The 26,612-nt window shown below is 42.3% G+C and overlaps 1 protein-coding gene across 18 annotated transcripts in view; it reads right to left on the minus strand.

Annotated features, from left to right (window-relative positions):
• CEP152 (centrosomal protein 152) overlaps window positions 1–22,970 on the minus strand; it is a 90,661-nt gene extending 67,691 nt beyond the window's left edge. For 7 of the 18 annotated variants that reach the window (XM_017348043.3, XM_051822400.2, XM_051822399.2 and 4 more), the window contains exons 1-6: window positions 22,418–22,680; window positions 16,674–16,767; window positions 6,179–6,282; window positions 5,915–5,987; window positions 5,592–5,822; window positions 4,141–4,306 (exon numbers count right to left, since the gene is read on the minus strand). In XM_017348043.3, coding sequence (XP_017203532.3) covers window positions 4,141–4,306; window positions 5,592–5,822; window positions 5,915–5,987; window positions 6,179–6,282; window positions 16,674–16,760 — 661 coding nt within the window. In that variant the 5' untranslated portion in view covers window positions 16,761–16,767; window positions 22,418–22,680. Of the gene's footprint in view, window positions 1–4,140; window positions 4,307–5,591; window positions 5,823–5,914; window positions 5,988–6,178; window positions 6,283–8,784; window positions 8,809–16,673; window positions 16,768–22,417; window positions 22,687–22,830 lie in introns of those variants that run through there. The other 11 variants (XM_070054155.1, XM_070054154.1, XM_070054150.1 and 8 more) reach the window with 6 other exon arrangements.
• Between the last annotated feature and the right edge of the window lie 3,642 nt (window positions 22,971–26,612).

Below are 26,612 nucleotides of genomic sequence, written 5' to 3' on the forward strand. Positions count from 1 at the left end.
ACTATCATTTTTGCCAATTAAAAATCAGTATACAGGGGCCAGAATTGCAGAGCAGTGGTTAAGCTGCTGCCTACAATTCCAGCATCCCATATGAGCACTGGTTTGCTTCCTGGCTGCTCCACTTCCAATCTAGCTCCCTGCTAATGTACCTGGGAAAGAAGTGGAAGTTGGAACAAGTATTTGGGCCCCTGCCACCCACATAGGTGACCCACATGGAGTTACAGATGCCCGACTTTGGCCTGGCCCAGACTCAGCCAATGAAGTCATTTGGAGAGTGAACCAGCATATGAAAGATCTGTCTCTCCCTCTTTCTCTGTAATTCTTTCAAGTAAATAAATAATTTAAAAAATTAAATATAGAATAATTGCAATGGAATGCAGTCTTATAAAGTTAAAAACAAGTACATCAGATTCTATAAAATCATTTTTTCTAAAGAAAAGTCTAGATCTGCTTCTCAAAATATTTTCTTGGGCAAGAGTGGGAATATTTTGTACAAGAGAATTTCAAAAAGACTATAAAATAGAATTAAAGACAAGTTTGCTTGTTGCAAATATTTTTGAAATTCAGGCATAGATTTCATAACATGCATTTTTCCATGAACATTTTGAGGACTCCTTGTATTATTTGTTAGAACATAACTGCTAAATTAACTAATGAGTCAATTATTAAAGAATCTTAAAGTATTCCTTCAGAAATAATTAAGTAATTTTAGGAACTACTTAAGAAAAAACTAGGGCCAGCATTGTAACACAGTGGGTAAAACCACCACCTGTGATATCAGCATCCCATTTGGGCACCAGTTCAAGTCCTGGCTGCTCCACTTCCAATCCAGCTCCCTGCTAATGGCCTGGGAAAGCAGTGGAAGATGGCCCAAGTGCTTGGGCCCCTGCCACCCACGTGGGAGACCCAGAAGAGGCTCCTGGTTTCAGTCTGACCCAGCCCTGGCCAATGCAGCCATCCAAGGAGTGAACCAGCAGATGGAAGCTCGTTCTCTCTCTCTCTGTAATTCTGATTTTCAAATACATAAATAAATCTTTTTTTAAAAAAAGATAAGACTGGGGATGGGGAAAAGGCCAGAACTGTATCCTAACAGGTAAAGCTGCCACCGGTGATGCTGGCATCCCATATAGTCACGAGTTTGTGTCCCAGCTGCTCCACTTCTCATCCAGTTCCCTGCTAATGGCCTCTGGAAAGCAGCAGAGGATGGCCCAAGTGTTTGAGCCCCTGCCACCCACATGGGAGGTATGGATGAAGCTCCTGGCTCCTGTTTTGACCTGGCCCAGCTCTGGATGTTGTGGCCATATGGGTAATGGCCATCTAGAACCGCTTCCCGCCATCAACTCTGACTTTCAAATAAATAAATAAGTCTTAAAAAAAAAAAAGACAGACTTAGGAAAAACTGAAAATAATGATCACTAAGAGAAAGATACTGCTTCAACTACATAATAAATATTCATTTTCTACTAGAAAACTGCTTCTGTAAGCTTGCCACCAGTAATAAATGCATTTACTGAGTTTTAACTACCAGCTAAGAAAGTAATTTGTTCCTTTTTAAAAAAAAATTTCAAGGCCAGCACCGCGGCTCACTAGGCTTATCCTCCACCTATGGTGCCAGCACTCCGGGTTCTAGTCCCGGTTGGGGTGCCGGATTCTGTCCCGGTTGCTCCTCTTCCAGTCCAGCTCTCTGCTGTGGCCCAGGAAGGCAGTGGAAGATGGCCCAAGTGCTTGGGCCCTGCACCTGTGTGGGAGACCAGGAGGAAGCACCTGGCTCCTGGCTTTGGATTGGCACAGCATGCTCACCGTAGCGGCCATTTGGGGGGCTGAACCAACGGAAGGAAGACCTTTCTCTCTGTCTCTAACTCTGCCTGTCAAAGAAAAAAAATTTTTTTCAGAGAAAGAGTTCAGTCTTCCATCTGCCAGTTCAGTCTCCAAGTGCCTGCAACAGCTGGGGCAGGGCTGGGGCTGAAACCAGAGGCCAGAACATGATCCAAAGCTTCCATGCAGGTGGCAGGAACCCAACCATTTGAGCCATCACCACTGTCTCCCAGGGTCTGCATTAGCAGGAAACTGGGGTATGAAGACAGAACCAGGAATCAAACCCTGGTACTCTGACATGCAACACAAGTGTCTTAAACAGTAATCTAAATGCCGCTCCTAGTCAATCCTCTTTTTTAAAAAGATATAAAATTTTTAAAAACTGGGACTACCATTGTGGCATAGTGGGTAAATCTGCCACCTGTGACACCGACAACCTATTTGGGCACTGGTTCATGTCCCAACTGTTCCACTTCTGATCCAGTTCTCTGCTAATGTGCCTGGGAAAACAGCAGAAGATGGCCCAAGTGCTTGGGTCTTTGCTACCCACATTAGAGACCATACGAAGATCCTGACTCCTGGCTTCGGCCTGACTCAGCCATGGTCATGGCGGTCACTAGTAGAGTAAACCAGTGGATGGAAGATCTCTCTGCAACACCACCATCCCATACAGGCAGGTTCAGGTCCCAGCTGCTCCACTTTGAATCTAGCTCTCTCTTTATGGCCTGGGGAAAGCAGAAAATAGTCCAAGAGCTTTGACCCCTGCACCTACATGGGTGACACGGATGAAGGTCCTTGCTCCTAGTTTCAGCCTGGCCCAGCCCCAGCCATTGCAGCCATTTAGGGAATGGACTGGCAGATGGAAGACCCTTTCTGTCTCTCTCTATATATAACTCTGGCTTTCAAATAAATAACTTAAAAAAGTAACTGAAGACTGAAAACTTCATTATGAAACTCCTCTTAACTAATATAGCAGGGCTAGACAAGAAATTAACAGTCTCCAAGCCTCAAGTGTCTTCAAACTCATTTTTAAAAACTACTGCTAAGACACTGTAATCACCAAATCTGTTACTACCACCAAGTTATTTAATTCACTTCTACATGTCAAATGCAGGCAAATATGTAACTGCCTCACGTAAATCTACTTGATTAAATACGGTCTGGCATGAGAAATGATGAAAGGCCACAGATGCAAAGACCAGTAGATATAACTGAATAAAGGGAGTAAAAGAGTGAACACCAGGGAGATGTAGGGCCATTTCTGTGATTCGGATTTACTCAAACTGAAGCCAGTTATGCCATAAACACTGTCCACTTCCTCATTCCACAAAAGCTTATCTACAGAGGCCACCCTCACATTTGCTATTCATGCGTTTAGGGGAAAGAAACTCCTAAGCACCCCCCCCCCATAAATGTCCTGTGTCCCCTGTATATGATGGTAGCAATGCACGAAAGTCCAGTTTTCTCTTTAACCTCCCCCAAATAACCCTGACTATCCAGGATGACTGCCCTCTCTCAATTAAAGGAAAAGCAAAACAAATACACAAAAAAACTTGCCATCACACTGGCTCTTCACTCAATACAATAATTAGAGTTTACTTATATGCCAGAGAGTACTGACAATAAGGTTAGATATACAAAAGTACTAATTTAGAATAGTTACCATATAACTTTTGGCCTTTGGTTTTTAGTTTTATGATATCAATATTTCATCTCAAAATTCTCTAGTTAGCTGTAAACATTTCTGTCATTCTCACATTTTTATACAAATTATACCAAAGAATTTTTTGGAAAATATCACACAATTGAACTTGAGATGTAAGGCTAATTCTGAATCTAAAGTAATTTTTACTAAAAGCTGACTAGTTATTATACTGACAATATTAAATTACATTTCAATAGAATGAAATATCAGAATGAATGGAAAACTATTTTCAGAATCTGACTTCACTTAGAAAAACATGAAGCTCATGAAAAGTGTCAATAAACTATAATAACAAATATATAGTTAAGAAATTCCTTTAATTTTTTAATATGTAAAACCTCAAATTTATAAGAGAATAGCACCATGAATCCCAAGAAACTATGCCCCTGATTCAACAGCTAGCAACTCCTGGACAGTTCTGTCTTACCTATACTACCACTCAACGTTACTCTCCAAAACCATTTTGAAATGAACCCTAGATTTCAAATCAGCCTACTTATAAATACTTCAGTATATATCTCTAAAAACATGGGCTCTTTGAAATATCACAATTCTTTTCTCATAATTTTAGATAGCCCCCAATTATTGTACTAACAGATAAATATAAGTTTGATACCTACTTTCATTAACTTCTAAAAATTGTTGTTGCAGGCCTTCAAATGTGTCACTTCTTGCCACCTCCTGGACTGGTGAGCCATTATTCTGAGCTGAAGACTGAAAAGGTTTATATGTCACTTTGTATGATTCCAAAGCTGGACAACTGGGACTCTGTGATGAACCAAGATGCTATTTTAAAATGACAAGTGGAATTAACAATGAGGATTTAGCCATTTCTTTCAAAACTACCTGAACTAGACACCTTAATTTTATGTTACAGAGGTTTCATGGCAATACAATTACAAATTTTATATACATATCCTTGCTGGAAAATAGTATTTACTGTTAAACAGTTAATTGAAAGCCTGTAACATATAATTTAACAACTTAAGTTTTACTTTTGAGCACCTAATGGAACCAATTTCATAAAAAGAATTCCAATGAGATTTTATATGCAAGTATTTTATTACAAATGACTTAGATGCCAACATCTTTGGAACATAAAAAGGCACATGCTCATTAACAAGAACATGTGATATAATGACTCATAGGTAATACATGCTCACTAACTTTTGTGGAATGAACAATATTATTACAGACAGAATTAAGAGAAAATGACTGCATTAAAGGACATTAAAGAATTCCTGTCACTGGGTGACATAGCAAATCTATTGGCAAAATGAGGCAGTTATTGTCATCAAGCAATTCTAAGCAGCAACTCAGAATATCCTGAGGTCTTACTTCATTAGACTCTCTCACATCCATCCTGTCTACTGCTCTATCACCATTCAGAAAAGACACCAGTTTTGAACACTTCACCTAAAATTTTATGTAAGAGTGGTGAGAAGAAAATTGAGGAAACTAAATGTTGTCATCTACATGGAATTACTGCTTTAAAAACCATATCAAGATGGGTACATATAGATTCTCACTGAAGCACAGTAAAGTGGCAGAAGCCAGAAACATCAGTTAATGAGGAAGGTTAGGCTTTGGTAGACTTTTTTGTTTGTTTGTTTCTCCCGCCACCATAAATACAAGTTTAGGAATATAGAGATTCTTCCTACCATACCCACCCTCCCACCCCCACACCCTTCCCACCTCTTCCTCCCTCTCCCATTCCTAGTCCCATTCTCCATTAAGATTCATTTTCAATTAACTTTATACACAGAAGGCCAACTCCATTCTAAGTAAAGATTTCAACAATTTGTGCACACATGCGCGCACACACAGGTGAACTTAACTTTTAATGCTTATATAACCATTTCCATAAAGCTTCCACTTTGAACTTCTGACTTAGGATCATAATTGCATTAGATTGTAAACAGAAAAAAAGCAGGACTAATTCAGCATGAACCTGAATAAACTTTTGTAGTTAAAATAAATCTTACTGTCACACTGACATTTCTTAAACACACACATGCCTCAGACAAATACCCACACACACATATCCTTTAAAGTCAGATTCTTACAGTACCTGAAAATGGTTCCTCTGAGGATCTGAAAACGTAATGACATTGGTTGGCTGGCTATTGAATTCCTGCTTCCGACCACTGGTGTATGGCCTGAAGTTCTCAGGAAGGCGATATAACTCAGTCTGTTCATATTTACTTGGAGGACTGTACCCACTTCCACCTTCATCTCCGCCTTCTTCAGGATGGTACTCAAGATGTCCGTCTTCAGTTTTGCTTCTATTTTCATATAAACCCTGAATTTCAGTACAGTCCTAATTAGATAAGTGAAACAAAAGCACTAAGGTCTATTCCCACCCTCAAAGTCATCATCACACCAGACACTTACATTTACACTTTGAGATTTGGGCAGCACTTGATGCTCGTTCCAGTTCGCCTCCAGCTGCTCAGAATGATGCGGTCTTCAGAAAAATCAACACTTTAGATTTAAAGCCTTTCATTTATTTGAACATAGATAACACAAAGAACCCCAAGATTTCAACCTTCACCCAGTTTCAACTCTACAACTCTAACATCATGTAAGTTATCATTGCCTGATGTGCAACAAAGACCTAGCTGAAATATCCAAGTAAAAGGAATGTCAGGTCCTTACTGTTGCTCCGTGCCATCCTCACTGCAGTCCGAGTAGTGGAGCTCGGGCGAGGAGAGGTCATCGTCCAGCATGTCATGGGGAAGGTCCGTGAGTAACTGCTGCAACTGAGCCGGGAGAGCCACATCAGTCTCACACCAGCTTAGCCACCAGACGCCAGCCACGGCTGTCTGGGACGCGGTGATGTCTGACTGAATAGGAAATCCTAACTGCCCCACATAATTCATTCTCTAAATAACGCATAGTTAGGGTCCTCAGTTCACTTGGGGAAAGAGAAAAGTAAAATATCGGGATTTATATTAGGCACCTTTTTTTTTTTCCTACGAAGGTATTTAAATGCACATACGCTGCAATAGAATTGGAAAACTTCTTTCTGGAACTACAGCAAGTCACACTAATGGTACAATCACTGTATCAGGTTATCAAAGGGCAGACTCGAGTCTCCAAATCCTGTGTCACCAGTACTCAGACCTTGGGGACTTGACAATCAGACAAACTGCAGGGAATCTGAGAAGCCAGATGCATTTCGCCCAGGTGGTGAGAACAGCAGCCGCAGCAGGTGGCCTTAGAAGCCTTTAAGCTCTGGCAGTGTGAAGGAAACCCTTGGGGAGTACTAATTGGTAGACAGCCATCTGATCCCAATAGTGAAGACACACAATACCCTGCTCTTATGAAACATGTGAGTACTAGGAGGCTTAGAAGATTCAATTTTGGGCCGGCGCCGTGGCTCAATAGGCTAATCCTCCACCTTGCGGCGCCGGCACACCGGGTTCTAGTCCCGGTCAGGGCGCCGGATTCTGTCCCGGTTGCCCCTCTTCCAGGCCAGCTCTCTGCTATGGCCAGGGAGTGCAGTGGAGGATGGCCCAGGTGCTTGGGCCCTGCACCCCATGGGAGACCAGGAAAAGCACCTGGCTCCTGGCTCCTGCCATCGGATCAGCGCGGTGCGCCGGCTGCAGCGGCGGCCATTGGAGGGTGAACCAACGGCAAAAGGAAGACCTTTCTCTCTCTGTCTCTCTATCTCACTGTCCACTCTGCCTGTCAAAAAAAAAAAAAAAAAAAAGAAGATTCAATTTTCTGCAGATAACATCCTCAACAGCATTACACTAAAATGACATTTTAAAAGTTTCACTTCACACTCCAATTTTTTATAGAAAATCATTTTTAGCATTCTAGCAATAAAAACTAAGCAGACAATATAAACGCACTGAAGTCACAAGATAAACTGTGAAAAAGATGAGTTTATTGAATCTCCCTATCTCCTTTCTTCAAATTTCAACATAAAGTATCTTAAAATTTGTAACAATCATAAGATTCAAATATTACATAATTCAAATAGCTTGTAGGGGACTTGCTATAATGACTTCTCTTTAAGAAACTGAGCACCAGTCTAACAAGTATAATGTACATGAACTAGTCTCACAGATTTACACAATGGGTAAATTTTAAAGGCATTAAATACTCTGTAAAATATTGTAGAAAAAAATGATATTCTGTCTCTCTCTCTCTCTCCCCCTCCTTCTCCATCTCCCACCCTCTATGTAACTCTGCCTTTCAAATAAGTAAAAATAAATCTTTTAAAAGATAATACAAAAGGGGAAAGATTGTGATAGACACACTCCTGGGACATCAGCATCCCATATGAGGACTGGTTCAAGTCCCAGCTGCTCCACTTCCGATCCAGCTCCCTGCTAATGCACCTGGGACAATAGCAGAAGATGGCCCAAGTGGAAGACTGAGATGGGTTCCAAACTCCTGACTTCAGCCTAGCCCAGCCCCAGTCATTATGTCCATTTGTGGAGTGAACAAGTGGACAGAGGAAGATCACCCCGACCGACTTTCAAATAAATAAAAATAAATCTTAAAAAAAAAAATTCTCAAATGACGTGCATCTCAGTCCATGGCAGGTTTTCTCCCCAATTTCTCTATACTAGTATAAAAGAAATGAACTGTAGTTATAAAACATCTAAGAGTATTATTTTTAGAAGTTTAAAACTTCACTAAACAAGACATATGGTAAAAGTTAAACAGACATAACCTAAGAAAGATCTGCAAAGAATGTCCCAAGCTGTTCACAGAGTTTCAGTGAACAACCTGGGAATGGTATGGAATAAGAGAGGTGAAGAGAAGATACTGCCTCACTCCCATATATTTTTATGATGTTCACTTAATTTTTTTAAATGGGGGGGGGGGTTTCTCAATCCATTTGATTCCTTCATGATGGAACAAGAGAAAGATGAACAGTTATCTTCATCTTTAAATTTGTTTGATACTGCTATTAACAACAGAGGCCCAGCTCAGGCAGAGTAGTTGAGAAGTCATTTTGAGAATTGGACATATCAGACTGACCCAAAGATATAAATGACAAGAAACACAAAAGAGAACACATCAACATACTAATGTATCATGTGTCTCAAGTGGAAGGCAGCAAAGCAATTCTAACACACAAAATGCACTACACCAGAAAAAAGAAATACCCATGAGAATTTTAAGAGACTTAAAAGTAGCCCAACCTGTTTTACCTATAATTATGCATCACAGCTCTGAAGAAGAAACGATCCCCACATATTACACAGGGAAAAAGAACACCAAAGTAAACCTTCCATACTCACCTCTTAAGGACTCCTGAATGGAAAGAACATTTTCTTCCAAACCTTCAGCGAGGTTCAAGTACACAGCCTCATCCTCCAGGGGATCCTTCACAGGCACATGTGAACAGCACACTTCCCTCTCGCCTCCCCCAACTAAGTCAGAAAAAGCTACCTGACAATTAAGCAGTTATCATACCTTTCTTTGTGACACCCATGAAATTAACAAACCCGGCATCTGTGGTAGCAAATTCACTTGAGTGTAAGCAATCAGCTGATCAAAATGCTCTGGATCTACAGATAAACTTATCAACTCGGAGAATCGACACAATAGTATTAGAGTCTTGGAAGATATTTTACATGTATGCTAAAGTTTTTAAATAGCTTAATTCACCTCCAAAAAATTTCTCCATCAAGTTCTTTGGCATAGCTAAGAAATATTCTTTGGCTTCTGTAACTTTCAGGGCAGAGAGAAGCTACATGAAGTCAAGTCCTGGTAATAACGCCACTCAGGAACAACATCCCACCTCCACTGTTTCCAGGTCCCAGGATCAGAGTGTCCCCTCGAGTACACTGTAAATTGACTAGGCTACTGGTCACCGAACCTTGTGTTGTAAAACACAAAGCTGCCCTATTGACCCATAAGGGTTATCAGGAAGGAAGAAAATTTTAGAATCTGTAAATTTTCATCATTAAAGTTCCACCCAAATTCCAAATAACAGATTCAAGAACAGAGAGAAGTCTTCATAAATGACAAGACTTCATCTCACTCTAATTCATCAGACTGCTTTTTGGTTGCAACTGGCAATCTTCTCAGTGGGGTATTATTGACTGTCAATTGCACTGAATAATTTAAGAGATACCTTCTTCAGGAAAAAAAATTTGCTACGATTATGGCTTCTATTGAAATACATTCTAAATCACTCTATAAACTCCTCTCCCTTTACTGCTTCCTAAAGAGTACAGGGAGTGGGCAGCTCCTTCAAATAGCATTTTCAACAAAACACTTTACAAGAACCTATGTTGGGCAGCACCCCCACACATACCCCCCCAAAAAAAATCTATGTTCAAAGGAAAATGTAAAATACACATGTAAACCTTACTAGGATTACCAATTTAAATTAACAGACTGTCTTCAGAGCCTATAATCCCCAGTGTTGAAGAAAGCAAGAGTTCCCACATTACAAACCACAGAATGCACCTTCTCCCAAGAGAAATGAACCAAATGGAGTTGCCAACAGTCATAATCCTTTAGAATAGGTTACCACCTAAGCACACTCCTGAAAAGATTCTGACATTTTAAAAATAGAATTATAAAATAATGCTTTTGTGGATACACATTAAGCAGAATCTTTATTTTAGCCAAGAAGCGACTTTAAAACATCCTTAAGGGGTACACATTTAGCCTGGTTGTTAAGACTGCAGTTGAGAGCCCCGTGTACTGCATGGGACTACCTGAGTTCAATACCCGGCTCCGGCTCCTGACTCCTGACTCCAGCTTCCTGCTAACAGAGACTCTGAAAGGTACTGGTGATGGTGCAAGTAGTTGAGCTCCTGACACTCACATGAGAGACCTGGATTAGGTTTCTAGCTTTGGGCTTCAGACCAGTCCACTGCAAGCCTTTAGGGGATGAGCCAGCATATGTGGGAGTGCTTGCTCTCATGTGCTCGCTGTGTGTGTGTGTGTGTGTGTGTGCATGTCTGTCTCCTCTATCTCTGTGTCTCTGTCTCTTAAATAAATAAAAAGTTTTTGAAAGAACCTCACACTTGAAAAAGCCCATCATGAGATTGATAAAGGACCAAAATGACTTGGCAGTTAGCCCTTTAGTTTAGGAATTATGCTGAGTTCAGAATATTTTACAAAAATGCATTTCATCAGCTAAACAATTTCATAGTGTTAAGAGGAAAGACCTTGTCTGGGTTGCCATGTATATGAAAAGGAAATATGGCAACATTTAGTAGACAAGTAACAGCTGCACTGCAGATGACAGATGATAGAATTTTTGGCCCAGAAGGAACAGTGGAGTTCCTGCAAGCCAAGCCTTCATTTCTAAAGGTGAGCACAAAGCTCAGAGAAGGGTTGAGCCAATGAGAGCAGGCACCACAGCTTAAATCTCCCCATTCTCACTCTTCTCCTCTAGGTGGCATTTAGCCAGTCACTGTAAGAGATTTACTTCTACCTCTATGTATGTAAGCAAGCTTCAGTACTAGCAAGCAACATTCAATGTTTCTATCCCAATTGTGACAGCCACTGACAAGTACCTATACCATATGAGGAGAAATTCACAAAGCATAATCTGGATGAAGAGTAAGAAACAGCTAAAGAAAAACATCAGGGGAAAGAAAAAAAAGCCTGAGGACTCAACCATTTGTTTCTTGGACTTTGTAGGGGGAAAACAAGAAAATTCCACTCAATAAGTCAACTAATACAGACTGTAAACAAATATTAGCTTTACAACTCCCTCTAGTGGGGACAAAAGAGCAAACTGGAGCCATTACTGCATCAAGCAAAGCAGTTGAAGAGAACAGAGTTATGCAGTGCAGATTCTGTTAGGGAAATACTAGTATGAAAACCAGAGAGGGATGGCACTGCCTCACAGTGGGTTAATCCACTGCCTTCAACGCCAGCATCCCAAATGGGCACCAGTTCAAATCCTGCTGCTCTACTTCCCATCCAGCTTCGGCTAATGCACCCAGGAAAGCAGAAGATGGCTCTAGTACATGGGCTCCTTCACCCATGTGGGAGACCTGGATGGAGTTCCAGGCTCCTGGCTTCCGCCTGGCCCAGCCCCAGCCATTGAAGCCATTTGGGGAGTGAACTAGCAGAGGGACGCTCTTACTCTGCCTTCAAATAAATGAATAAATCTTACAAAAAAACAAAACAAAGCAAAAAAAAAAAAAAAAAAAAAAAAGAGAGAGGAACCCAAATCAGTATTGCCAGGTACAAGGTTCTATCATCTACTCTTTAGACAAGTACCTTTCTTTTTGTTTTTTTTTAATTGAGAACTAATTTGTAGGTTTTTAAAAGATTTATTTATTTTATTTGAAAAGCAGAGTTAGAGAGAGGGGAGGAGAGACAAAGACAGAGAGCTCCCATCTGCTGGTTCACTCCCCAAATTCCTGCAACAGTTAGAGCAGGGCCGATCAGGAACCAGGAGCTTCTTCCAGGTCTCCCACATGGGTGGAGGGGCCCAAGCACTTGGACCATCCTCTGCTACTTTCCCAGTCCATTAGCAAGGGCTGGATGGGAAGTAAACCAAGTACCTTTCTACTCAAGATCATTTCAAATATACTATCACTAAATGAACCATCATCGGCAAATTTTTATCTTGATAGCACAGATTACCAAGAATTTCTGTCCCACACCATCAGCTCCAGAATAAAGCATGCACATACAGTTTTACAATCTACACCAAACAATAATCAGAGTTACTTCTGGCAACACTGCAACACTACAGAGACTATGTATATATTCCAACACCCTGTAAGGTCCCCAAGTGGCCTCATCAATAACTTATATGCTTATAACAATCATTCCTGAGGCCAGCACTGTGGTGTAGTAGGTTAAGCATCAACTGTGATGCCAGCATCCCATATGGACACTGGTTCAAGTCCTGGCTGGTCCACTTCCAATCCAGCTTTCTGTCAATGTCTTAGGAAAGCAGTAAAAGATGGTCCAAGTGCTTGGGCCCCTGAATCCACGTGGGAGACCTGGAAGAACTCCTGGCTCTTGGCTTCAGATGGGCCCAGCTCTGGCCATTTTGGCCATTTGCGGAATGAACTAGTGGATGGAAGGTCCATCTCTGTCTGTCTCTCCCTCTGTCTGTAACTACACCTCTCAAGTAAATAAATCTAAAAGAAAATTACTTATTAAAAAACAAAAGTCAATTATTCAGATCACAAAAATAGCAACCACATCTGTAATATATAACCATGAAATCACAAAATACAGTGATTAATCTACAAGTAACATTGTTACATTATGAACTTTTAACATTTCATTCATGTAAATTTTTTTTTCATATTCTTTCTGGGCCAGACTCGAAAGCTTGCCTAAAATACTCTGGATGAGGTCTACTTGATAGTGATAGCAAGGACAGCTACATCTCAGCTTTCAAATGGAGCAGCAATAAGTTGTGAGAAATCTGAGTAATGTGCAACTATTAGCTGATAGGAATCCTGCCTGGTACAATACCGTATCTCCACGCTATCATCCTCACTCCCTTGTACTCCTCACTAATCTGACAACTGTATAAGAAATGGAGTGGCAGTGGAAAAAATGTGTGTGCCATGCTTTGGCCAAACTTTTACCAAAGAACCACTAAGAGTTTCAGAAATTCATTGCTGAAATCTTTACTTAGTATAGAGTTGGTCTTCTGTATATAAAGCTAATTAAAAATGAATCTTAATAAAAGATGGGATGGGAGAGGGAGTAGGAGGTGAGATGGGAGTGGGGGTGGGAGGGCGGGTATGGGGGGAAGAACCACTATATTCCTAAAGCTGTACTTATGAAATTTGTACTCATTAAATAAAAGCTTTCTTTTAAAAAAAAGTTGCAGAAATTTAGAAATAATTATCTTTCTTTTCTGCAAAATTCTTTGCGGTTTTTCAAAATATGGATCTATTCATGCTGGCCAATACCTTGATCTATTTGTCCTCTGAATAGTCAATCACTTATTTACCAACTTTTTTTCCTTTTCTGAAGATGAAATGTACTTTTTCCACTTGACCTTCAATACAAACAATGGACAGAACAGAAATGGCACAGGCAAGATCATAATTTAGAGCTGCTAATTAAGATGGCATGGAAATTGGAATTTGACAATGACTTATTCATTAAGTTATGGGCAAATGCAGACAAAAATCCCAATTGGCCACTAAGCAACAAAATGAAACACAGCTTGTTAACTCATGTGGTATTGTCAACTGGCCATCCATACTAGAAGGTCAAAATCAGGACTATCCTACCACTTACAGACATGGGTTTCTTAAATCCTTAGTAAGACTGTAAGTCAAAGGTTGTATGTTTGGCCAGCCTTATAGCACATAACTGAGGTTTCAGATTCCCACCTTAGTCAATATATAAGGATTCCTACCCCTGTTAATTAAAACACAAAGTGATTCACTATGTAGAGAAAGCAAGAATATGTATTAGCCTACTGCTAACACTTATAATCTAGCTATAATCCCAAAGCTACCAAACAGGCAGAAAAAGACAGTTGTTGCTTGCTTGTAAAATAAGAAACAGAGAAAGACAGACCAACAGAGCTCCCACCTGCTGGTTCACGCCCCAAATACCTGCAACAGCCAAGGGGCCAAAACCTGGAGCCTGGAACTCAACCCAGATCTCTTACAAGGGTGGCAGGGACCCAACTACTTGAACCATCATTTGCTGCTTCCCAGGGTTGTAATAGCAAGGAGCTGGAATCAGGAGTGGATCCAGGACTCATAATAAGGCACTCTGATATGGGATGCAGGTGTCCCAATTAGCACTGTGGCTACAAGACCAAAAAGCCTGCCCTAACTCTTTTTTTCATTCTCTCAAGATTATGAACCGTGCTGCTATTGGGGCATCAGGGAAACTGAGGAGGCTAAAAAAGACTACTGGATATGCAAACAAGCTTAGGTTTGATCAGCCAATTTACTATTTTAACTTACAATGACAAAGTTTACATACATACAGCTCAATCTGTATAAGTAATTCTGAGTTTTGTTACTGAAAAATCTGAAATTCTCTAGCCCCAAATCTCACTTTGTCCCTTGCAGTAACTATTTTCTTTTAAAAAGTAGAAACCAAGGCCAACGCTGTGGTACAGTGGGTTAAAGCCCTGGCCTGCAGAGCCAGCATCCCATATGGTTGCCAGTTCAAGCCCTGGCTGTTCCACATCCAATCCAGCTCCCTGCTAATACCCATGAGAAAGCAAAGGCAAATGGCCCAATTCCTTGGGCCCCTGAACACAGCTGGGAGACTGGAAACAGCGATTTGGGGAGTGAACCAGCAGATGGAAGATTCTGTCTCACTAACTCTTTCAAATAAATGATATTTTTTTAAAAAGTAGAGGGGCCTACACTGTGGTGTAATGGGTAAAGCTGCCACCTATAGTGCCAGCATTCCATATGGGCACCGGTTTGAATCCTGGCTGCTCCACTTATGATCCAGCTCTCTGCTATGGCCCAGGAAGGCAGTGGAGGATGGCCCAAGTCCTTGGGCCCCTGCACCCACGTGGGAGACCCAAAGGAAGCTACTGGCTCCTGACTTTGGATCAGCACAGCTCCAGTCATTGCAGCCAATTGGGAAGTGAACCAGCAGATGGAAGACCCCTCATTCCCTCCCTCTCTCTCTCTCTCTCTGCCTCTCCTCTTTCTGTGTAACTCTGACTTCCAAATAAATAAATAAATATTTTTAAAAATATATATTGCTAAGAAAATAAAATCAATCTGAAAAGACAAAAATAGAAACTTGTTATTAACATGAAGCTTCTGAGGAATGTAACCATAATGTCATGTAAGAGTCAAATTAGTTATATGTTCCTTTCTTCTATTCTGCTAGAAATACTCATTCCTAAACACTTCATCTGTTTTATTGTTATTTATTGTTTGAGAAGCAAAGAGAGGAAGCTCCCATCTGCTGGTTCCCTTCCCTAATGCCTGCAACAACTAGGACCGGGCTGTGCCAAACCTGGGAACCAAGAACTCTATCCAGATCACCCATGTGTGTGGCAGAGATCCAACGACTTCCGCCATCACTGCTATTTCCCAAGGTCTGCCTTAGCTGGAAGCTGAGTTCAGGAGCTGGAGACAGGCATCAAACCACCCAACCACTCCGATAAAAAACACGAGACAAGGGTCTTAACTGATAGCTTCATCAGTAGGCTAAACACATGTCTCAACTTCATCTTCTAAGAATGCCTTTTCCTCTGGAAATTCCCTACCCCAGAATTTGATCTACCAAAGTGGTGAGCCCAGTGGCTATTTTCTGTATTATCTAAAATTAACTGCCTCCGTAACAAACACTCCCTTTGAGTTTTTCATCACATAACACACCTGGCACTAAACTCCCTCTAATACCCTATCCATCTAATAATTTCTTTCCCAATGAAAACCCGCCTATCAGAATATTGTTTCTTCTTCTTTACACTAATGATTATTTAAACTAACTCTCACAAATTGCAGTGGCTACAGCCTAGCCAACTACCTAGACTGACGCAGGGTTTTGAAAACGTCATGCTGCAAGTTCACAGAGTAATATAAAATCCTCACCCACATCCTTGCCATAACAATTTTGAAGGACCCTGCCAAAACTCATAAGTTCTCACCAGGGTCAGCTCAGATGTCTTGTGGCCAGCGCTGTGGTGCAGCTGGTTAGCACCCTGGCCCAAAGCACCGGCATCCCAGATGGGCACTGGTTTGAGTCCCAGCTGCTTCACTTGTGATCCAGCTCTCTGATAGGGTCCTTGGGCCCCTGCACCCATGTGGGAGACCCAAAGAAGCTCCTGGCTCCTGGCTTCCAATCAGCTCAGCTCTGGCTATTGCTGCCATTTGGGAAGTGAATCAGTGGATGGAAGATATCTCTCTCTCTCTCTCTTTCTGGCTCTAGCTCTCTCTTTCTAACTCTTTCATATAAATAAAATCTTAAAAAAAAAAAAAAAATAAAATGCCTTCAGGGACCTGGTAGAGGATGTATAAGAACACACAGTGAGTAAGTCTAAGTGCTGATGTGAGAAGTGGGACTGTGACCAGCTGGTACGGGAGGGTCCTGCTGAGCTCCAGCCCATCTGCTGCCATGTGCAAATATGGACTGGGTGTGGCCAACGCTTAGGAAGTCTCAAGCCTGAAGTTCTTTACTGTCACATGAGATTTCCAATCTGTACATATGGATTAGGTTTAGGGCATCTTTTTTTCCAGTAACTCACCTCTTTCTCCCTTTCATAGTCCTCTTTGTCATATTCTTCATCTTCATTTTGTGTCTGTAGTGCCATACTACCAAAGTCTAACGACATGGTCTTCCTGTGGGGAGGGCAAGAAAACTTGGTTTTTAAGGAACCCATAAAATCCCCCCCAAAACAAACTACATACAAGATGCCATAGACACCATCAAAAAACAACATATCAAACACCATCCCAATTACAGAGACTCCTTACAAATGACTTGCAGTTCATAGAAAAGACAGATGCCAGTGATTCATCAAAAAAAAAAAAAAAAAAAAGAAAGAAAGAAAAAGAAAAAGAAATCGGTAATAAACCTTGGAAGGTATTTTTCTAGTGGTCTGGAACTTAAAAATAAGGGTTTTTTTTTAACACACAAACATCAGATGACCCTAATAACTAGAAGTATGCCAAATAAGAAATCTCAGAACAAGCTCAAACAAAATCTCAAACATGCACAAGTAATATCCTCTATAATTTGCTTCATTCTTCAAATGCCACAAATCCAAATTTCATGCTTTACAAAAAGAGGGCACCAGGGCTGACGCTGGGCCATGGTGGGTAAAGCCGCCGCTTGCAGTACAAGCATCCAACATGGGTGCCAGTTCGAGTCCCAGCTGCTCCACTTCTGATCCAGCTCTCTGCTGTGGCCTGGGAAAGCAGTAGAAGATGGCCCAAGTCCTTGGGCCCCTGCACTCGCATGGGACCAGGAAGAAGTTCCTGGCTTCGGATGGGCTCAGCTCCAGCCTTTACGGCCACTTGGGGAGTGAACCAGCAGATGGAAGATCTCTTTTTTTCTCTCTCTCTCTTTCTTTGCCTCTGTAACTCCACTTTTCAAAACAAATCTTTTAACAAAAAAATTCTGAAAGAAAGTTAAAAAAAAGAAAAAGAAAAAAGAAGGCACCTACATCCTGAGTTAATGATTGCTATCCAGGAACCATTTATGACCTGGTAAAAACAAAGCACACAACAAAAACTTGAGTGTTAAATGTCCTGCTCTTAAACTCGATAAAGTCAGATTCTGCCAAAATACTCAGGGAAAACAGAAGTGAGGTCTGTGAAGCTACACAACTGTGATGTTCCAGTTCCAAAAGCAACAGGGGTTCCCTGCGAGAGCAGCAGCAAGAGATGGGTCTTCATCTACTTACAATCCAAAAGGCTGCTGACAATCTAGATTAGATTTAGCTATCCTGACACTACACATAAAATACCCTGAATCTCAAAATTCTGAACAAGCTTGACAAACGTAAGGGCAGGCAGGTGTCAGCAATTACTTGATTTAACACTGCCTGCCTCCTCGCATCCCCCTGCCCAGTCAATGAAATATAAGCCTGAGCCTCAACTCTTTCTATACCGTTCAGGTTCTAACTTGACATTAAACTGGATTGTTGTAGGCTAGGTTAGGCCTAAAGTCCTAGTCCAGGCTCTTGCCTCTTACAGAAGCATTCCAAGTACAGTCACAAACACAAAGTGATGAAGATGAGGAAAACACACACACAAGGGCATTGTTCAGAGAGAATGGGCCAGGGAGGGAAAAGAGATTTCAGTACCCTGCTTGCTCTGGGTCCATGGGAAGAGGTGAAAGAGGGAGAGAAGAAAAAGAGAGGAAAGGAGGGAGGGAGGGGAAGAGAGAGAGAAAGAAAAAGGATGGGGGGGAAGAAAGAGGGGGGAGGGAAGGAGGGAGGAGAGATGGCGGAAGGGCAGGGAGGGGAGAGAGAGAGAGAGAAAGGGGTAAAGAGAGAGAAGGCAGAAGGGGGGTGGGGTGGAGAGGGAGGGAGGGAGAGAAGGAGAGACACACCAGACCACACCCCTGGCCTTTGCCAGGGACGTGGTTACATGGTACCACCTCCAGGTCCCAGGTGAGTGGAGGTACATCTTGGGGAAGGGGTAATTTGATTGACAGGTAGGTGGATAGGATTACATAGGGTGAAGGTGTGGCTTTAGCTACTTCCCTTATCCTATATCAAAATGAGAAGCAAAGAGACTCAGAAATCCAAACCCTACTACTATTAAGATCCTGGCTCCTTTTTGATAACAGTTTGAAACTGTCACAAACTTTAAGCAGTGGCCCAACAGCAAAAATTATTCCATCCCATCAGCTCTAAGGTGCCCTTGATCGTATGAAGCAATTCCATTTGTACCAGTAATAAGCAGCCAATTAAATTACAACGCCTAATTGCAGAAATGTAGCCTATTCTGTAGATGTTAAAATGTGAAAAGAAAAAGTGAACTTCCGAGCTGATAAATATGGTATTACAGAGTAACACAAAAATTTCAGTGCTAAAAATCTCTATTTGTCAAGTCTTGGTTTTTGTATTTCAAGAACTGAATTCTATTTCTTAGCCAAGCTCTCATTTGCAGGCCACCTTCTAATCCCCTTCTCTCTGGGCCATGCACTGAGCTCATCCCCTTTGATTTAATGTCCAGCCTTTGCTTGAGACCAGACCTACTCACTCTAACTCTTAAGCTAAGGCTGAAAGGAGAAGGGTCATGGGTACCCCCTTCACTGAAAGGTAAAACAGATCAGCTCGGGGAATCTCAATCCTTGTCCCCACCCAGCACGGCTCAGAAACCTCTTGTTTACTAGCTTTAAAATGAAGATCTGAACGCAAGAAAGAGCCTCTAATAGAACTGCAATGGTGAGGGGAAAACAGTCCCATGTCTCTTGGGTTTTTTCACTACTGCAAGTGCTCATCAAGCCAACAGAACCCACGAAAAATGAAGATACCAAGTCCCAACTTCTAAACAGATAGTAACCTGGACCCTAGAGATATCCCTGAATCCTTCATGGAAGAAATAATCCTTTCTGCTTCTGAATTCTAACTGTGCTTGCCACCTCTTCTTGCATTTAACTACAAACACATAAATCCAAGGCAGAATATGGGATCTGGGTTAATTTCTGCTTTCTTAGGTAAGAGAAGTGAGGTTTCGTCCCAACTGGTCATAAGTCTGCCATCAACTGATGTTGCATATTGCCAATGACAATTAAAAATCGCAAGTGTCTTATTGTTAAATATTGATATTTTTAATAAAGAGCTACTTTTTCCGACAGAAAACTAATTCTACAAGGTTTTTCTAAGTGAAGAGAATTTAGAAAGACAATTATATTTTTAGATGGCATTTTGAAACCAAGCCATATCATTAAAGCAATATGAAAATAACTAAAAAAAAAAGTCTCCCCCAGTGGGGAAAAAAAGATATTAGGTATGTTTTTCTTCAAAAAAGTGTGAACTATTGAGCCAGGGTTGTGGTGTAGTGGGTTAAACTGCTGCCTGATTCATGTCCCGGCTGCTCCACTTCCAATCAGCTCCCTGCTAATGCGCTTGCGAAAGCAGAAGATGGCCCAAGTGTTTGGGGCCCTGCACCCGTGTGGGAGACCTGAGAGAAGCTCCTGGCTCCTGTCTTCAGTTCAGCCCAGCTCTGGCCACAGTGGCCATTTGGGGAACGAACCAGAGGAAGGATGACCTTCTCTCTGCCTCTCAAATAATTAAATCTTAAAAAGACAAATATTACATATGGAAAAATCACATAAAGTTAAAAAAATGAGAAAAATATTTGCAAAACACATGACCGAGTAAATATATATAACACTTGCCAAGAAATAAGGTGAGCAACTCGGGGCAGGTGCTGTGGTGTAGCAGGAAAAGCCACCACCTACAGTGCTGGCATCCCATATGGGCACTGGTTCGTGTCCCGGCTGCTCCACTTCTGATCCAGCTCTCTGCTAATGACCTGGGAAAGCAGTAGATGACCCAAGTACTTGGGCCCCTGGACCCACAAAGGAGATCCAGAAGAAGCATCTGGTTCCTGGCTTTGGATTGGCCCATCTTCCGGCCATAGTGGCCATTTGGGGAGTGAACCAGCTGCCTCTGCCTCTCTGTAACTCTGCCTTTCAAATAAACAAACAAATCTTTAAAAAAAAAAAAAAAAAAGATGAACAACTCAATTTAAAAATGGGCAACTGAGCTAAAAATGCATTTTAAATATAAATGCTCAATTAATTTAAAAAAAGGCTTACACTCATGAACTATTCCAAGTGTCATTTAAACAAGAAAAATGTCATTTTAAACAAGTAGATATTTTGTGTGACTCATGAATTGTTAGCAAAATTAAAACTATCTTGAAATCAATAATATATGTGCCCTAGTAAATGCCATTAGTAAAAATGAAATTTTCCTGTATTTATTTCCTGTATTTACAGATTTAAAAAATCAAGATGCAGAATAACAATATGCTTTTAAAAACAGCAGTCTAGTTACTTTCTTCCTAGATAACATTTTCCGAATCCTTAACAGACTATAAAACACACGTCTGCCTTTTTGTCACACTCAGATGGGACAGCACTCTGACTCAGCACTTATTTTGTTGTCTCTGGTTATGTTTTCTTTACCTTTCTTGCACAGAGAAGAAAACTAATAGCTGTTTTGTTGGACAAAAGATTACAAAACAAAACTAGCACTGTTTTTGCCTCATGAAATGCACAATAAAAACACTAAAGGCTTAAAATGTCTGCCTCCTTGCACATGGTAGGCACATCACACATATTCATTGAATATACACACATCACACCTTATGAAATTCTCTACGACAATACAGTTTTATTGACCACCTACTGAGTGCCAGATTATATCCTAAATGCATCTAAAACAGGGTACCAGCCTGGGGGAGATCACAGTCTTATAAACTAGTAGTTACAATAATACATTGTATTACATTCTGTAGTAGAGGAAAACAAAGTACAAATTAACTTTGCCTAAGAAGGGAGGTTTAGAGAAGTTACAGAAAAAAGATGCTTTAGATTAGAAATATCTGTAGATACTAAGGGGCACAGCATGGGTAACTGGCTGAAGAGTTAGTCGCTGATTTAGTCAACCAGGGCTCATTTCTGGCCATTTCATTTATCAGCTATGTAATCTTAAGCAACTGTTTCCATTTCTTCGTGAATTAATATCTCAAAGACTGGTTGTGAGAATTGACAAAATGATGCACATAAAATGCTTAGCACCATGTACCAACCAACACATCTTAGGTTATTACTATTAAGACTTTATGACTGTTGAACTGGAGACTGCCAGCCACAGAAGAAGTTTAGGGAACAAACAGCATCCCATTTAACTGAGAAATGGAGAGTGTGCAGCCTGTGGGAAACCGTACTTCAAATAACACAACCAACCCCCTCTGGAATGAAGATGCACCTCTTGCAAGATGCTCCTCAATCCTGCTCCCCCATGAAATCAAATCCTTCTTTGCACTTCAGACTGCATTTCCAATGCTTTTCAACTTCAGTCTCTTTTGAAAGCATGCACTTATCTAGAAATTATGCATAAAATGTCACGAAACATGGATATGAGATGAAAATCCGCTTAAGGCATTCAAATTCAGAACTACAAAATTAAAAGGGTTAAGTGATTAGGAACTGTCCTGGGAGTTGGGAAATTCTACTTACTTGCTAAGATGGAAACAACTCACTATCCTGTTTTAGACCTGAAAGGCTCAGCTGAGGATGCCTATTCAATCGTAACCACTGTTTAAGACGACAAAGCTTAACAGAACAGGATAAAAAGAAAGAAAACAGCCCTATAAAAAGAAATAACATGACGATTCTAATGACAGCAGCTTGGACAGATAGCTAAGAGGCCCAGAGGCAATCTTACTACACGGTAGGCACCCACAGAATGAACGAGTGTATAAGTACAAAAGTAAATGCCCTTGCATAAACGAACGACCTTACCGAAGAACTGTTGGACCTCAGTCAAGACACATCCAACAGCTACCCAGAGACCCAAGCTGCACGGCGCCCAGCTGCCTAGGGCTGCCTGCTTTGGTGCCAACGACACCTGCACTCGGTCAGCATACGTGCACAGAGCGCCCACTGTGAGCCAAGCGCGGCGCTGGGTGACCACTGCTGGGGTCTCCGGCGTGGGGCCTGGGGGCGCCCGAAGGAGAGAAGAGCAGGGCTCCCCAGCCGTCACTTTCAATTAGGAACCTGGGGTCAAAAGCTCAGCTCTGCAACCTGAGGGCAGTCCACCACTGCGCAATGTGGGAGGGGGTGGATCTGTCCTTAGGGAAGCCTCAGCCAGGATCCCGAGGACCCCGTAACTGTTCCAACCCCAGGCCTATCCCTAGGCGCGAAGCAGAACTTACCGGGGGTCACGGACGCTGTCACTTGGGGAAAATTCAGGCCCCAGCCGAAGACCAACTTCTAGCAACCCCCCTTATCCTAGCTCTAATCCACTAGCTCCCGCCTAGTCGCAACCTAACCCGGAGCCACGAGGCCTTTGATTAGCAGCAGCCTCCTTAAATCACCGTCTGGACTCTCGCTTGGTGGGCGGGGCCATATCGGCTATGGGCGGGGCGAGATGCTCCGCCTTCCTCAAGCTTGGTTGAGAGGTCTGCCTGCAGTTGCAAGTGTATGGCTGTTTGAAAGCGGGCGCCAGAGGTGGCGGGAAGCTCCCCCCGTGCGTCCATTGGAGGATTTGTGAGCCAATTACGAGAGGGTTGACTCTGGAGTGGGCGGGCTTATAGGTATCCTAGAGACACAGGAGCGCCAAGCCAGATAACTTAGTTTAGATCAGCAAAGCCAGGTCCGCTGTGCCACTGGTGCGGGAAATAGGCGCCGAACCTCGTGCCCTGCCCGCTTCCACTCCTAAATTCTAGTTGTCGGCTACAGCACTCAAGCTCTGTTTCCTCACAGAACTCTTGCGTAGAGATTTTTGCATTTGCCCTTCTTTTCTAAGGTGCTGGTTTCTCCAGCTCCCAACAGCCAGACATGTTGTTTTTGCTTTGTCGTATTGCTGCCTAGGCCCTGCCTTGTTTAAGTGTGATTCTAGTTGCTAAAAAAAAAGGGCCCATTCTATCACATATGCATTCACTAATTTCCTTGATTATGAATGCTTTTGTCACTGAGGTTTGCGTTATCCTGTCCTTGAATGCAGCACCACCCTGTCTTCTGAAAAACCGGTTACTATATCTACCTGCTCTGGTTAAAAGGTTCTGGTGAACATCGAAGGTTAGCAGCTGTGGGATAGTGAGGTAAAGCCACCGCCTGCAGTGCCGGCATCCCATATGGGTGCTGGTTCCTGTCCCTCTGCTCCACTTCCGATCCAGCTCCCTGCTATGGCCTGGGAAAGCAGTAGATGGCCCAAGTCCTTGGGCCCCTGCACTCACATAGGAGACCCGGAAAAGGCTTCTGGCTTCTGATGGACCCAGCTCCCGCCCTTGTGGCCATCTGGGGTGTAACCAGTGGATGGAGGACCTCTCTCTGCCTCTCGGTAACTCTGCCTTTCAAATAAATAAATAAATATTTTTTAAACTAATAAAATAGGGCCTGCGCAATGGCACACTAGGTTAATCCTCAGCCTGTGGCACCGGCATCCCATGTGGGCGCAGGGTTCTAGTCCCAGTTGCTCCTCTTCCAGCCCAGCTCTCTGCTGTGGCCCGGGAAGGCAGTGGAGGATGGCCCAGGTGCTTGGGCCCTGCACCCGAGTGGGAGACCAGGAAGAAGCACCTGGCTCCTGGCTCCTGGCTCCTGGCTTCGGATCGGTGCGGCTTCGGCTGTTGCAGCCATTTGGGGGTGAACCAACAGAAGGAAGACCTTTCTCCCTGTCTCTCTGTCTCTCTGTCTATAACTCTACCTGTCATATAAATACATAAAATCTTAAAAATAATAATAAAATAAAAAAGGCTGCCAGCAACAGGTTCATCATATCCTTTTAATTAGTGCTTTCCCATGGATACTAGTATGGAGTAAAGTGCTCCTTCAAGGCTCTCCAGAACAGGGCTAGTTTTCCTTAGCTCCTTCCCATCACACCCCCATGTTGCCTGCACTGACTGGCATCATCTAGCATACGGTGTGGTGTATAATGAGAACTTAATGACGGGAGTCGAGTGAATGGAATCACGGCTAAATGGTTCCCAGACTTCGTCTTGCAGCTGCACTGCCCTGCCTGAACTCACCGCCTACCCCGTTTTCATAGTGGAGCCACTCTGAAGCCGTTCACGACGCACGCATCTTGCTCACTTTGCCGAAATGACCTTTCCCACACCTGCACACAACGCGCACATCCGGTTATAGTCCTTACATCTATTATGACTGGTTGTTGTGTGTTCGTTTCCCTCTCGCAATGTGGACAGCTTGAGGAATTCACTTTGCTTCTAGCAGGCTTCATGGCCCTGGTAGGCATGCAAAACTACTGTGTTGAATTCTCTTAAGTGGGTGGAAAAAAACTAAAGGGAAGACTTGAGGAAGGGGGCCAGAAAAAAAAAAAAAAAAAAAAAACAAAATAGAAGACATTCAGGTGAACGGCATTTGTTAAGCCTGAGCCAAAGTATCTGTTAATGAGAACTAAGGCAATTTTTATGTCCCCTTGGAGTTTATCAGCAAATTGTGCATAACGTTCCATGCTGGGGTTTATAATGGAAAGCCACAGCAAGAGTGCTCCCTGATCTCTGTTCACACACGGGTACTTGATAGAAAATAAAAGATGTTAAGGGGACAGTACACAAAGACGTAGAAGAGCTTTATAGTTTGGTAAATTCTTTCATAGGCATTATCTCACTGGGTTCTCAAAACCGCGATATTAACCATTTTATAGTTGAAGAAACTTATGTTCTTAAAAAAAAGGCAACTTTATTACCAGCACACAGTTAATACAAGACAGGCAGAATTTGAACCCAAGTCCTTTATCTCCAAACCCAGAGCTTCTCACTACATACAAAATACCTGAATGAAGCTAGCATGTAAATGACAAAAGAGACAAAACAGAGACTAAATCAAGAGCCACCTGCCTGTGGGTCTGAGTTGTGGATATAACCAAAATTTTGTTTGCCTTTCCTGTGTAATTTCTGGCCCAGATACTAATATATAAAGTGTAGGTCGAGACCCTTATCCTCAAGTCACACATGCTATTTGGAGTGCAAGATGCTTACATAGACAAATGTTAAAACACAATAAATTGGGGCTGGCGCTGTGGCACAGTGGGTTGAAGCCCTGGCCTGAAGCACTGGCATCCCATATGGGTGCTGGTTCTAGTCCCAGCTGCTCCTCTTCCTATTATGGCCTGGGAAAGCAGTAGAAGATGGCCCAAGTGCTTGGGCCCCTGCACCCATGTGGGAGACCCAGAAGAAGATCCTGGCTCCTGGCTTCAGATCAGCGCAGCTCTGGCCCTTGTGGCCATCTGGGGAGTGAACCAGCAGATTGAAGACCTCTCTCTCTGTGTCTACCTCTCTAACTCAAATAAATAAATCTTAAAAAAAAAAAACACAATAGTATAATTGCCATATGAATAGAATAGGCAATAGTTTTTGGTGAAAGTGAACATCTAAGGAAAGACCTATCCAGAAAGGTTCCAAGAGAAAGGAGAGGAGAAAGCTCAATAGGCAAGTTGCTAAGCCTGAGATGAAAAGACCAGACCAGGAGCAGGTGTTTGGGGCATCCCAGATTAGAGTGGCTGGTTCAAGTTCTGGCTCCTCCACTTTCCACCAAGCTTCCTGCTAATGCATGAGAAGCAGCAGATGATGGTCCAAATGCTTGGGTCCCCAACACCCATGAGGGGGATCCAGATTGAGTTTTGGGCCATTGATGTTGGCCGGGCCCAATTCTGGCTGATGTTGGCACTTCAGGAGTGAACTAGCAGATGGAAGATAATCTCTCTCTTTCTCAAATAAAGTGAAAATAAAGCAAAAATATGTTTTAAAAGACAGTCCACTGAAAATGAAGATTTATTCTTTAGAGATAGGCAGCTAGGAACTAATCACAGAAGAGCTTGAAGCCTGGAGGAATAGTAAAGGCACCACACAAGTTAAGGTGCAGTGTGCACAAGCCACAAGCATAATACACCCAGAGAAACATGACTGACAGAAGCTTCTAGGTTAATAAAGACAAGTGTGGAGGAAGAGAGAAAAATCACCAGACATCTTAAATACAC

Source organism: Oryctolagus cuniculus, chromosome 12 (assembly GCF_964237555.1).
Source record: "Oryctolagus cuniculus chromosome 12, mOryCun1.1, whole genome shotgun sequence".
Lineage (NCBI taxonomy): Eukaryota > Metazoa > Chordata > Mammalia > Lagomorpha > Leporidae > Oryctolagus > Oryctolagus cuniculus.